General features: G+C 37.1%; 1 protein-coding gene across 10 annotated transcripts in view; it reads left to right on the top strand.

Moving 5' to 3' along the window:
- Window positions 1–14,681, top strand: part of CACNA2D1 (calcium voltage-gated channel auxiliary subunit alpha2delta 1) — a 399,914-nt gene that overhangs the window by 284,218 nt on the left and 101,015 nt on the right. For all 10 annotated transcript variants that reach the window (XM_054068845.1, XM_054068882.1, XM_054068852.1 and 7 more), the window contains exons 8-10: window positions 6,964–7,033; window positions 8,289–8,339; window positions 9,581–9,680. In XM_054068845.1, coding sequence (XP_053924820.1) covers window positions 6,964–7,033; window positions 8,289–8,339; window positions 9,581–9,680 — 221 coding nt within the window. The remainder of the gene's footprint in view (window positions 1–6,963; window positions 7,034–8,288; window positions 8,340–9,580; window positions 9,681–14,681) is intronic.

Below are 14,681 nucleotides of genomic sequence, written 5' to 3'. Positions count from 1 at the left end.
TGAAATTAATCTAAGGGCCAAATTTAAGCTGTATGTTGCAGTTCAGACTTGGCTTCAGACCTCATTGAATCTGGCACAGGGAATTGAGTATTCTGTATCTATGGATGTTTTGAATATGCATATGAATGTTTTCCTGAGAGATAGCAAGGTAAAAATCAACTTTGACAAGTATTTGTTTTACTAACCCAATATATGCTATGCTGAGGCTGGCTACCTAATAAACCTCTGAGATGGAAAGATAATGAACTTTGATTCAGAATAAGATGATGCTGTCTGGGATTTGATAATTGGCATTTGTTACCTGTCTTACTATCAGTTTTAGTCTCTTTCACCAAATGTTCTGCAAGGATGTACATCTGTTAATAATTCATCTGTGCCTCTCTGCTCCTTGCAAATGCATACCTAACCAGCAGAGCCGGGCGGGTGTAACTGGGGTCTCATTCAGCAGGACTTTCAGGAAGGCTTCCCCTACGACACTCACTTATTCCTCTGAAATCATCTCATGACCTAAAAGTGAGCTGATGTAGCCAAGGATTCCTTTTCCTGAGGAACATTTCATTTAGGATTTGTCCAGTGACAAGCTCTGTGTGGCGTGAAATGATTTTGCATGTAATCAACAGAACTGAGGATTTCCACCCTATGTGTGCAGAAAGCTTGTGAGTAAACATGAAAGCTTGTGGGTAAAAATCAAAGATTGAAGAACCAACAGGAACTTTGTGGTTGGTGTGTACTACAGGCCACCCGATCAAGGCAAGACAACTGATGAAGCCTTCTTCGTCCAGCTACAGGAGGCTTCACACTCGCAAGCTGTCATCTTATTTGGGGACTTCAACCATCCAGACTTATGCTGGAGAAGTAGCACAGCAAGCTGTAGGCAATCCAGGAGACTCCTGGAGTACATCAAAGATAATTTCTTAGTCCAACTGATAGAGACTCCAACCCGAGGAGAAGCAGTACTGGACCTTATGGTCATCAATACAAACGAACCCAGTGACATTAGGATTGGAGGCAGCCTGGGCTGCAGTGATCACTGGTGGAGTTCAAGATCCAGAGGGATATGGGACAGGTGAGGAGTATAGTCAGGGCACTAAATTTCAGGAAAGCAGACTTCCAGCTCTTCAAGGAATTACTTGGTAGGACCCCATGGGGCCTGGTCTTCCAAGACAAGGGAGCGGAGCAGAGCTGGGAAATATTTAAGGAAGCTTTTCCACAGTGCACAATAGAGCTCAGTCCCCATAGGTAGAAAATCAGGCAGGAAAGGGAAGAGACCGGTGTGGCTGAGTCGAGACCTGCTGGTCAAACTTAAAAAAGAAGAAGGAAATGCATAGGCAGTGCAAGCAGGGACAGGGAATCTGGGATGTGTATAGAGACGTTGCCCGGATGAAGTCAGGAAGGCCAAGGCGCAGCTGGAGCTGAACTTGGCAAGGGAAGTAAAGACCAACAAGAAGGGCTTTTACAAATATGTCGATCAAAAGAGGAAGACCAAAGAGGACGTACCCCCACTGATGACTGGAAATGTATCAACAGATGAGGAAAAGACTGAGGTATTCAACAACTTTTTTGCCTCAGTCTTCACCAATAACTGCTCTCCTTGCCCCTCCTGCATCATGGGACAGCAAGATGGTGACCAGGGAGGTGGACCTCCTCCCACAGCAGAGGAGGATCAGCTTTGCAAACACCCGAGGAACCTAAACATATATAAGTCCATGGGACCTGATGAGATGCATCTCAGAGTCCTGAGGGAATTGACAGATGTGGTTGCCAAGCCACTCTCCATGATACTTGAAAAATCATGGCAATCAGGAGAAGTCCCTGGTGACTGGAAGAAGGGTAACATTGTGCCCATTTTTAAAAAGGGTAGAAAAGACGACCCTGAGTACTACCAACCTGTGAGCCTCACCTCTGTGCCTGGGAAGATCATGGAACAGAGTCTCCTAGAAGCTACTCTAAAGCACATGGAGGGCAGGGAGGTGATTAATGGCAGCGAGCATGGCTTCACCAGGGACAAGTCCTGTCTGACCAACTTAATGGTTTCTGTGATGGGGTAACCGCAGCAGTGGACATGGGCAAACCTACGGATGTGATCTTTCTAGACTTCTGTAAAGACTTTTACATGGTCCCACACAACATCCTTCTCTCTATATTGGAGAGAGATAGATTGATAGATGGACGGTAAGGTGGATAAGAAACTGGTTGGATGGTTGTGTTCAAAGAGTAATGGTCAATGGCTCAAAGTCCAGATGGAGGTCCGTGACAAGTGGTGTCCCTCAGGGGTCTATACTGGGACTAGTGCTGTTTAATATCTTTATCAATGGTATTGACAGCGACATTGAGTGCACCCTCAGCAAGTTTGCAGATGATACCAAGCTGAGTGGTGTAGTTGCCACACCGGAAGGACGGGGTGTCATCCAGAGGGACCTGGACAGGCTGTAATTTATAAAATATCAAATTTAACCATATGCCAAACAAGAAAATCATCAAAGGACAACATGACTAAGTCTAATGTATGCATCAGAGAATGCTATCATGTTGACATAGTTCAAATTCATTAGTATGAAACAATGAAACATGGTGAGACTGATGTCTTTAAGACATTCAGTGAGCCATGTTCCAAGGCATCTGTTTAAAATGGATGTTTTGAACAAAAGTTTATATACAAAAAACTGTAAATCTCAAAATCCTTTATCTCAGTTTTTTTTGTTTTATAGCAAAATGTATAGTCATCCTTTTGTCTATTTCAAATTTTTTTATTTTTTTTTTTTAGTAAGGCATAAGCCAGTTTCACCAAATGACTTTATGGCATATTTTGACCAAAGTAACACGTCTTTTTCAGTGTTCTCCAGCCCTTCTGATTATTTTCTGTATAATTAGAAGTGCATTATTACTTATTCCTGCAGATTTTTGAAACATGAAATCAAGGTAAATTAGAATTACATTGGAGATCAATTGTCTTAAGGAATTTCAGTTTCCTACTAATAGCAATTCCAACAGGATCCTTAAATATTTAGAACATTACCAAAACCAGTGAACAGATTTGAGACCATTCAGAGCCATCTAAAATTAAAAGTATTAATCCAGAAAGAGCTTAGAATGAATGAGTAATGTAGTCATGTTAATTCTTGAGGTAGAAGAGAGAATTCAGCAGTTCTTTGGTGTGAATGAAGTCTCAGATACATAGTGTTGAGTCCTTATTTTTGTTTACCTACGCACATACTTAGTATAAGATTATGTTTACTGTTATAGAAAACATCATAGAAATCAATAGAACCATTTTTCCCAGTAAACATTATATTTCTTAATTAACATTTGTGTGATTGTACATCCACTGATATCTGATGGAAAAAAAATTGCACTAGCAGTATAAATCTGTAAAAATTTCCTCACAAGGAAACTTAAGAATGCTGGTTCTTTGTCTCAATGGGACATAGATATCAATTAGGAAAAAGAAACTTATTGCCATGTGGCACAGAAAATGCTGCTTTAAAGGCATGGTAAAAAAATAATGTTTTTAAAGACCTTCTCTAGGTATCTCTGAAGATGCTGACAGTATTTACAGGGCTCTGTCTCCCAAAATGAAAAACTCTTGGTGTTATAATTCACAGTAATCTTCAAAAGGAATAGGTAGGCAGTAAGTAGTGTGCTGAGTGGCTTATTGACAGTTTCTTTTGTGGGCTGAGTGCACCTTACTCAGCACTGGTGAGGCTGCACTTTGAATACTGTGTTCAGTTTTGGGCCCCTCACTACAGGAAAGATATTGAGCTATTGTGCAAAGAATGGCAACAAAGTGGGGAAGGGTCTGCAGCACAAGCCTTGTGAGGAGCTGCTGAAGGTACTAGGGTTGTTCAGTCTGGGGAAAAGAAGGTTTAGGAGAGACTATTTGCTCATTACAACTACCTGAAAGGAGGTTGTAGTGAGGTGTCAGTTTCTTCTCCCACAGTAATGAGAAGAAACAGACTTAAGTTGTTCCCTGGGAGGTTTAGACTGGATATTACAAAAAATTGCTTTACTGAAAGGATTGTCAAGCACTGGAATAGGCTGGCCAGGGTAGTAGTTGAGTCACCATCCCTGGAGGGATTTAAAAGGCACGTAGATGGAGTGCTTTGGGACATTGTGTAATGGCGAACTTGGCAGTGTTAGGTTTATGGTTGCACTCTGTGACCTTAAAGGTCTTTTCCAACCTAAACAATTCTGTGGTTTTGTGATTCTGTGGCCATTGTAGTAGTTCACGTTCTAGTTCTGGTGAATGTCTTCTCTTCCATTGTGCTTTTTAATTTACTCTTATAGATTTAGCCAGAAAAGGACAGTGTGAACTTTGTTGCAATCCAGAAAACTACATAAAAGCTGTGGTAGACCTGAGTGCAAGGCTTAGTTCCTCAAGTCTTAACAAAAAAACATCCTCCAAAGAGTGGTTTGGAAAGATTTTTCTTCAGATCTTTCTTTTACTCTGTTTCAAGCAGAAGTTTTGAGTAGTCTCTCCATAAAAAGAGAGAAGGAAAGAGAGAAAGAAAGAGAGAAAGAAAGAGAGAAAGGGAAAAAAAAAAAATTAGAAGTGTTGTTCCAGTTTATATTTCAGTTTAGAAAACTCCAGATTTTATCATACAGAGCCTTTTGGTATTTTTTGAAATATTAGGGAAAGACATTAGTATTCTGTGTCTCCTCACAAGTTTAAGTTAGTATTTTTTTTTTCCACTTTATGTTTCTGAAAGATTTGTCACACTGTATCTGATGTAAGAGACAGGATTCTGAAGTGTGTTCTTCTGGGCAACTGGTATTGACCTTAAGGAAATTATGTGCTTTGTTGTCAGGTGGTGTGAATGTTAACATACATTTGTAGCTCTCAGATTTTGCAGAAGAATATAGCTGGATTATTTCTGGTGTTGTCTTCTGTTACACAGACAAAATGTAATTTTCACCTATATTTCTGTAAATTTTAGTTTAGAATTTAGAAAACTCAGATTATAACTTAAAATAATATGGGAAGTAAGTCACACTGTCATCTTCTTGAAGGTTATGATACCAGACAAATTGTAGCTAAATGTTTGTGTGGTGGTTTTCAGTCAGTTGTTTTTGTTATCTAAGGAGCTAATCTTATTTTCTAAGCCTCTAGAAAATTGACTTAATTTTAAATGAATACCTTTGTCAGTGTCTGCTGTTAGAGGAGAATGTGCTGATGTTAGAAACAGTATTCTTCAGCCCCCGTGTTTGAATTCTCTCTGAATCACCATCCGTATACTTTGGAAAATACAGTTAGGGTGTTGGATTTCTCTTTTATATGAAAAAAATAACATAAAAAAAGTTTTGCTTTTCAGTGGAGGTTGCTAAGAGTTCTTGTCACACTAACAGTGTAAATTACATTTTATCTGTTGCTTTCAAATAAATCCAGGTGTATACATTCAGGTAAGTATCTGTTTATGAAGACTGTCCAAATATGTGTTGATTAAGAGGGATGGATTTGATAGGGCGTAGCCTTTCATTGCATGTTAGTGTAAAGACTGAAAGTTATGCAAAGATATAGCAGTGTCGGTCAGTATTTTAATATATATTTTCTATTTTACTAAACCATTCATAATGCAAACTGAAATGAGTACATTGGATACAGATTTTACAAGTCTCAGGGAATGCATTTCAAGGAAGGATTTTCAGATGGAATTCTAATAGATGACTTGATCTTCATGGACACTAAAAGTCCACAACTGAGCATGTACTAACCATGATTTCAGGCTCATAAAATACTGGTGAAATTAACCTGTGCATACCTGAGCAATGATACTTAAGTTGTATATTTGACATACATCGGTCTCAAAAATTCTGTTTTCTCATTTCTGGGAATCTCCAAGAGCCTTATCCCATGAGATCACAAAGGACCTTTCAGGTGTTTTAGTCTGAGATGATAGACAATACTGGTTGTGGCTTGTCTGGAGTGCAACAATTTGTAGTGTTTTCTGTGCCTGCTAACTGCATACTGATAAATCTCCTGGGGGTTATCCTCTATTTAATGTTCTGGTGACTGATGTGCCAACTTAGTTTATGTCACTTAGGAAAAAGTTCATTTAGTAAAATCAAAAATAGGCAACTGCTCTAAACTGATGGCTAGTATTATATTAATGGATAAAGACATTATCATTCTTCCCCTTTGACTTAGATTAATGCTTTCTCAGGAAGAATCCTGAGACTGCCTATATCTTTATTTCCTAGATAGAAAAATTATAAACATCAGGAAATAGCTCCCCAATGCTGTTTTCAGCAAGAGAGCAAATTGCAGAACATTATTTCTTTTCATGTAACTTTTCACTTTTTTGTTTGTTTAAGCTGTCAAAAGGATTTGAAGGGTGCATTTTGAAAGTTTCATTTTGTTTTTCAGTAAGGAAAAGATATCCAGTCTTCCTTAAAATTATAGTAAAGCTTAGACTAAATGCTTAGAAAAGGTCACTAATCTTAGCATTTTCTTTACAGAGACATGAATACTTCCATCTCATATTATTTTCAGAAAATATGATACTTTCATGTTACTTTTCTAATTTGCATTTTTAGGTAAAGCTCTTTTGAGTCAGTGAATATATTTTAGTTGCATAACTGAGCTTTAGATCAGCACTGTACTATTGCATACAACATTAAATTGTAGCTGGTTTTAGAAAAAAAACAACATTATTTCATATTCTAAATTACTTTGTTTGAAATTTTGGTTCCACTGAAGTCAGTGGTCAGTTACAGACGGTAAATTTTCAACACAATGTGGCTCTTTAAGGTCTTTATCTATATATACTTTTATTGCATTATTTAAAATGCTTATATATGTAGGAGTAGATAGATATTTCAAAAACAGATTACACAAATAGAGACTTTTTATCTATACAAAATGCTGATATTTATGTAGTACAAATACTGTGATATAAGTCATTATATCGTTATATTTAAATTAGTAAGTAAAAGTTTTTATTTTGTACATTTTTTTTTTCTTTTTAGCCTCCCCGTGGGTAGATAACAGTCGAACTCCAAACAAAATAGATCTCTATGATGTTCGCAGAAGGCCATGGTAAGCTGTCTTTAAAGGACTTAACATCACTCTCTTTCTAGATATGACTCTAAAGACTTTTTTTTTTTTCTGATTATTTCTATCTAATATTCCCTACTTTTAGATATTGCTATTTTCTTTTTATAAAATCATTTAATTCTTCTGAATGAAGAATATTCAAATGACACCATTTGTTGTGCAATACTCATTACCATGTGTTGTACGGTTGCCTCACATGGATGTTTTTTATAGTATGATAACTATTAAATAGGTATAAGGCAATTGAAAACTTCGATTTTGTGCAAAAATAGAATATAACTCTGATTATTAGATTGAGCCATTCTTCCAGACTTTTACAAGTGCTTTCAAGTATGTCTTATTGGTGTAGAATACAAAAAAATCACTAGATGTGTAAAAGATGGAGAACAATGAGATTGATTCTCATGATTCTTTTTTGTAAGCCTTTCAAGGCATTATACATGCTGATGCTTGGATTTGTACTAGCTAAATATATACTCTTTCAAAGGACAGAGTGTTTTTTACTGAACTAGGCTGTTGTAATAATTAATCTGTCATCATGATCTTCAGCTCTGAAATAGTATTTATGTTTTTCCATTATCAACAGTGATTTTTGATCAGTATATCTGACTTCCAGGTTTTTCTAAAGTGATTTTGACTTTGGTTTAGTTAGAAGACACAGCAAGAGAGAAAATGATGCCACATGGTTTTCTGCTAGCTACAACAGGACAATTTTGTTGTTTTAGCTAGATTTAGTTTAGAGATTATACGGTGTCTTTCATCATCATTGAGCAACAACGCTGGTGAAGGAGCTGGAGAACAAGTCTTACAAGGAGCGGCTGAAGGAACTGGGGTTGTTTAGCCTGGAGAAGAGGAATCTGAGGGGAGACCTTATTGCTCTCTACAACTACCTGAAAGGAGGTTGTGGAGAGGAGGGAGCTGACCTCCCAAGTGACAGGGGACAGGATGAGGGGGAGTGGCCTCAAGCTCCACCAGGGGAGGTTCAGGCTGGACATTAGGAAAAAAATTTTCACAGAAAGGGTCATTGAGCACTGGCAGAGGCTGCCCACGGAGGTGGTTGAGTCACCGTCCCTGGAGGTATTTAAAAGACAGGTAGATGAGGTGCTCAGGGACATAGTTTAGTGGTTGATAGGAATAGTTGGACTCTTAGAGGCCTTTTCCAACCTAGTGTTTCTGTGATCACACATGATAAATATGTTTTCAAGTTTGTGTCATTCATAGCTATTATCTATTTCAGGTACATCCAAGGAGCTGCATCTCCCAAAGACATGCTTATTTTAGTTGATGCGTAAGTATGTAATGTCTAGATGTTGACATTAGAGGAATAAAAGTACTTAGATAAACTGAACAAATATGTGTATGCTCAAAAATAGAAGATTAGGAAGTCCTTATACGTAATGATCAAAAATCTTGTTATGAACAAAAAAAAATACAGAGAAAAAAATAGTTTCAAAAAGCCCAAAGCAAATCTGAAAGTTATTTAAACTGGGCACAAGTGGATTTTAGTCACTTCAGTATTGTTCTGCTTTCAGCTTCTTAATTACTGGAGTGATCAATTGAAAATTTTCAGGTGCAGGCCAAGATTTGTTGTTAAACACAACCCCCAAGTCTGAGATGATAGACAATACTGGTTGTGGCTTGTCTGGAGTGCAACAATATGCAGTGTTTTCTGTGCCTGCTAACTGCATAATGATAAATCTCCTGGGGGTTATGCTCTATTTAATGTTCTGGTGACTGATGTGCCAACTCAGTTTATGCCACTTAGGAAAAAGTTCATTTAGTAAAATCAAAAATAGGCAACTGCTCTACGCTGATGGATAGTATTATATTAATGGACATAGACATCATCATTCTTCCCCTTTGACTTAGATTAATGCTTTCTCAGGAAGAATCCTAAGGCTGCCTATATCTATATTTCCTAGATAGAAAAATTATAAACATCAGGAAATAGCTCCCCAATGCTGTTTTCAGCAAGAGAGCAAATTGCAGAACATTATTTCTTTTCATGTAACTTTTCACTTTTTCATTTGAGTTTAAGCTGTCAAAAGGATTTGAAGGGTTCATTTTGAAAGGTTCTCTTTTTTTATTTTTTAATTTTTTTTTGAGTTTTATCAGCATTTGTTATTTCTGCACTTCAGCTTAGGTTTTCCCTTAAATCGAACAAGCTGTCATTTCGGTATCTGAAATTCTAAAGTTGTAAATCTATGTGTAGGAATACAAAATGTTTAGATAATGCACTGATTGAAGGTGATAAACTCTCTTGGATTTCTTGAAATGACAATGAGCAAATGATGGATCATTATGACTTCATCTGAGCCACAGACTAGGACTTTGAATGCCAGTTTTGGACTTCATTTTTTATCATAATAATGTAATAACACATTGGTGAGTTGAGAATTCAGAAGAATTATTAACAATTCAAGTGTGAAAGTTGGTGAGAATGCTGGTGGCTACTCTGTATTTTCTTTGTACATTTTAAATAAAATGTGTTAAATTCAACTTTTCTTTTATCTTGTGGATTTCTGCTAGGAGCGGGAGTGTCAGTGGATTGACATTGAAGCTGATTCGCACCTCGGTCATTGAGATGCTAGAGACTTTGTCTGACGATGACTTTGTGAATGTAGTTTCAGTGAGTATCTGTTATTTCCACAAAACATGCATTGTCAACAAAGCCATAAGCAAACTATTTTTAAGGTCAGATGTGAAATATTTGAATGTTAAGCTGCTAAGAGACTTAAAATATCTTGCAAAATACTACAACTGGCTCACTGTTTACTTGTAAGTCTCATGAAAGCCCTAGATTTGTTGCTATCTCTTCATCTGAGTGAAGGGCTAATTAGCTACAGTAAAGAATGAAGGAGGTTAAGTAAAGATCATTCAAACAAGTTCTCCTTTCCAATATATTATTCTGGTCTATGTAACACATGTTCTATTTGTTTGGCATATGGAAAGTCTCTGAAATAATTGGTGCTTCCCAGATTTTATATTGTGGTGTGAGATGAAGTGATACAGAGAAGGTAGAGGGAAGTTCTTTCTTCCAACTGCAGACATTTGAGTTGCTCGTGTTAATTAATCCACGATGACATAAGGTGTACAGCCATATATCTGATCTGACAAAGAGGTGCTCCTGAGAAGTTCTACAAGGAACAGTTTGATAGGCAGCAAAGTAATTTTTACTGTAATAAGTAACATAATAGAGGAAAGAATCCATGAAGGAATGTAAAAGTGCACATAATTTATGCATACAGAAACAGTACATGTGATGTGCAGGTCAGGTGGTTATTAGGACATTAGGGTTGTAAAGACTGCCAAATGAAGTTGATGTTGGATTTTTCAGGGCTGGCTTTTCAGTGGCTGAGATCTTTCAGAATATGATCTGAATCTTTAGTACTACATGTAATCACTATACTTCAAACTCAACTACTAGCTTCAAAATAAAATCTTAGAGGTTTTAAATAGTTCTCTAAAACAGTTTTGGGGGCTTTTGTGAATGGCATTTTGGTCTTTCTGATACTTGCCTGGAATTTAAGTGCAAATTCCAGGTTTTCAGGAAAGCTGCAGCCAAAATTAAACAGATTTGGGGAGCAGAACGATCATATGGGCAGCCTTTGGTTTTCAGGCTGATACCTTGGCTGTTATGCTCTAGCCTTGGGCGAGGCTTTTTTAGTATTTTATTAAGCTGTTGAATTGTAGACCTTTGATTCTAAGGATTTAGGATGGCAGCGTAGACATACCCTTAATGACAAGAGACAGCTTGTGTGGTGAGTAACTCTGGAATAATTTTGGAGGCAATTTTCAACTTCTACAGATGTATTGTAGCCACCCTGCAGGGAGAAAGACCTGGAATATCACTATTTGAAATCTCTTTGAACACTGCTTATTGTTACGTCGTTTGCTGTCAGTCTAGCTAGGCCTTTCTCCAATAGCAGAGAGAAGCTTTTATTTGCAATGACGTTTCCTTTGTTAAAGATTTTAATTGTGGATTAGGCTGTTTTCTTTAGTCTAAATTGCAGTGGGGGGAAAAAAGAAACTACTTTATTATCATTATTACGTAAGGAAATAACCTTTTATGTAATGGCATTAGAGAGCTGAAGTCTTGTTCTTAGATTCACCACTTTTAAAAAAGAAGATCTTAATCTTAGACTTCTGGAAATGGATTACTATATTCATTGGAGTTGTGCTAGATTTTGATGTTGGAAGATCTGGACCTCAGTACCTCCTGATTTATGCGGCTTTCCAAATTCTTTCCTTGTCATAATGACAGCTAACCAGAAATAGAGTATCTTGAAGCTAATATTTCCTTAGGCTTTGGGTATTTTATTAGCTAAAATTCAGTGTTTTTCTATCAAGGCCCCAAGGTTGGGGTTTGAATCAAAAAGGACTAAAATATTTTCTACACTACATTTTTCCTAGTAGTTTGTAACTGACAATATGTAAGACCCTTTCTTCTTTGAATTGTCTTTAGAGGCACGTATCAGATATTTGATTGCAACACAGAAGAGGACTTTTTGGTCATGCTGTGTTCAACCTCAGGGGAAGGCAACACTCACAGAAGTACATGGAATAGAATGTGGCATCTCTAAATATTTTATAAAGTACTGTTTAGTGTTGATTTAAATTTCTATGTGAGGTCCTTTCAATTTCCAATTACTTTTGTGTAACCTATGTTTTTATGCACTTAGGTGACTGTGAATGTGTGGAAGGCATTGTATTCTGACATTTTCTTTCTCTGAAAGAAAATCATGTGCTTTCTCTGAAAGGAAATCATATGCTATAGGTAGGAAGCCAATGGCTGTACTACTACAAGGTGTTCTTCAACTGAGAGATCTGAATACTTAAATTTAGTCACTTTTTTTCAGGATTTTCCCCTTTTTTTAATTTGTTCAGGTTTTCCATACTGCAACCAAAGCCTCAAACCAAATTAAACACAGATGTGGCATTGCCTAAGAAGGCGATATTTTAACACACTCAATTTTGTTTGTTCTTAAGATTATTCACAAAAAGCATATACATGGGCCTAACTTTTTTAAAGCATATGTCCACTGCAGAGCTGGTATTAGTTGTTCGGCTGTTTTCCTGTATGCTGATTTATTTGTATGTTTTTCTTAAATATCATGACACTTGAAGTGAAATAGTACATTAGAACACTCCTTATTCTGATCAATCAGATCACTGAGAATCATGTATTAGTTTCATCTAAGAGGATTTCTTAGGGGGTCTGAGACCTCATCTTTATGAAAATATCAAATTCTTCACTTCTTGTTTTTTTCCCCACTTATTCTTCCTTATATACCTTTGGTGAAGAGCCAGATCATGATAATTTGTTAGGTTTATGTGCAGTGTTAAAGGGCAAATGTCTAATTCTAAAATCTTTTTTTTCCTTTTCTTTTAAATGATCTGAGGATCATATAGAGATCCTTATATGAAGGCTGAGGGAGGTGATTCTCCCCCTCTGCTCCACTCTGATAAGACCCCGCCTGGATTACTGCATTCATCTCTGCAGTCCTCAGCACAGGAAAGACCTGTTGAAGCAGGTCCAGAGGAGGGCCTCAAAAATGGTCAGAGGAATGGAACACCTCTTCTGTGAGGAAAGGCTGAGTTGGGGTTGTTCAGCCTGGAGAAGATAAGGCTTGGAGGAGACGTTATTGTGGCCTTTCAGTGCTTAGAGGGGGTTTATAAGAAAGATGGGGGCAAACTTGGTAACAGAGCCTGTTGTGATAGGACAAGGGGTGATGGTTTTAAACAAAAAGAGGGTAGATTCAGACTGGACATAAGGAAGACGTTTTTAAAATGAGGGTGGTGAAATTCTGGAACAGGTTGCTGAGAGAGGTAGTAGATGCCTCATCCCTGGAAAAATTTAAGGCCAGGTTAGACGGTGCTCTGAGCAACCTGATCTAGTTGAAGATGTCCCTTCTTATTGCAGGGGATTGGACTAGATGACCACATCACAGAGAGCTTGACAACAAGGAAGGTGTGTTTAAATCACACCTAACTCCAGTTCTTTTTTTCATAAATCCGAACTCCAAAATATCAACTTGAACATTTTTTCTAGGTGAAAGAAATGTAGATTTATTCAATTTGTTTAATATTATTGCTTAAGGACATTTTCTGTTGGAGTATCATGGTATTAGACATCATTGGCTCATTAAAAAGTCCAAAAAGCGAGGTGATAATTTTCAGTTAATGCTATACTAGTGGGTGGATATATGAACACTAGTAATAACTGGAATTTATCTGCAATATTTCTTTCCCTCTGGGATCATTTGGCCAAGAAAGCAATGGTGGTTTTATGGCTTGTTAACTTCATTAACCATAGAATGTTTAGTAATGAGGTTTTGAGTTAACTAGAAAGCTATTTTACACCTAACCTATGCCAAGATGTTGTCCCACAAAACCCATATGTATGATGATTCATGCCCACAGCTGAGAGACGCGGATTTAAGCTCATGCCAATCACTTCCAGAAAGTGACAAGATGATTTAATCAACCATGCCTGGTATATGGCGACATCCTGGGGAACAAAAAGCTTGAAAGTAGATATGTTAAAATACATTAGTTCTACTGATGTAATGTAGTTCTTGCGTCTGTTTCCAGCAATAAATATTAAACGAACTACTAAGTCATGTAAAGATTGCCAGGGGTCAATATGTCATTATTTCCTCTGGAATTTGTATTTTTCTTATCTGAAGTGCTGTTCTTTGTTGCAGAAAGAAAACCTGCTGTTTGAAAGAGCTTAAATATATGACTAATACAGCTGTTTTCCCACTAATCCGGTTATATGCTTTGATAGCAGTAAGTAGTAGATGATAGGGGCAGCAATTCCATCCCAGCATGTTATGATTTAGTGACTTGGTTTCCAGCATTGACACGGAGAATGTAATTTGTTTATGATTGTGGGTAGGCTGCAGTTTGCAGGAGAAATGTGTATTTCAACTTCAAATCTGTAGAGCGGGTAAAACCACACAAAGGAGAATCCTACCTTAGAGCAGCAGACGTTAACGGTCAGGAGCTATAGGACTGTTTAAAATCACTTATGCTTTGTAAAAATCCAAACTAGTATTTAATGTTTAGGAACTGCAAATTAAATGTTATTAACATACTAGGAATACCAGAATCATGCTCTGGGAAAATTTAAATGTCATTTCCTACTCTGGTGCAGTTCTGCACATCAACTAAAATTAGAGGGAAAGAGATTCGTAGATGAGTTGATTTCAGAGTAAAAACTACGCTCCCAGCCTCTGAAATTATTGTTGGGGATAAAAGCACTCTGTGGAAGATACACTCCCTTACCCACTGATTTTTAATAGCAGTTTATCATGTAATTCCAACGGCTCAGTGGTTGCAGACCTGTTTACATTGCCCCCCTTAATCCCATGTTGATACAATATTTATGCTTTCCTAATTAAAATATTTAGATATGATACTATTATATAAAATAAATCTATATTATCATATAAATATGATAAATATGATGATACAGGAAAAAAAGTTTTATAAAGCGATTTTCAGTTTATCAAAGGCCTCCTTGCTCTTCCTGTATTCTGCACCTCAGACTGCACCTCTTTTCTCTTAGATACTAGGAAATACTCCTTCTTTCAGGGAAATACTTTATTAAGCTTGTTTAAAATCT

This window comes from Cuculus canorus, chromosome 1, assembly GCF_017976375.1.
Source record: "Cuculus canorus isolate bCucCan1 chromosome 1, bCucCan1.pri, whole genome shotgun sequence".
NCBI classification, from domain to species: domain Eukaryota; kingdom Metazoa; phylum Chordata; class Aves; order Cuculiformes; family Cuculidae; genus Cuculus; species Cuculus canorus.
Note: the sequence above shows the minus strand (reverse complement) of the source record. Positions and strands in the feature narration are given on the sequence as shown.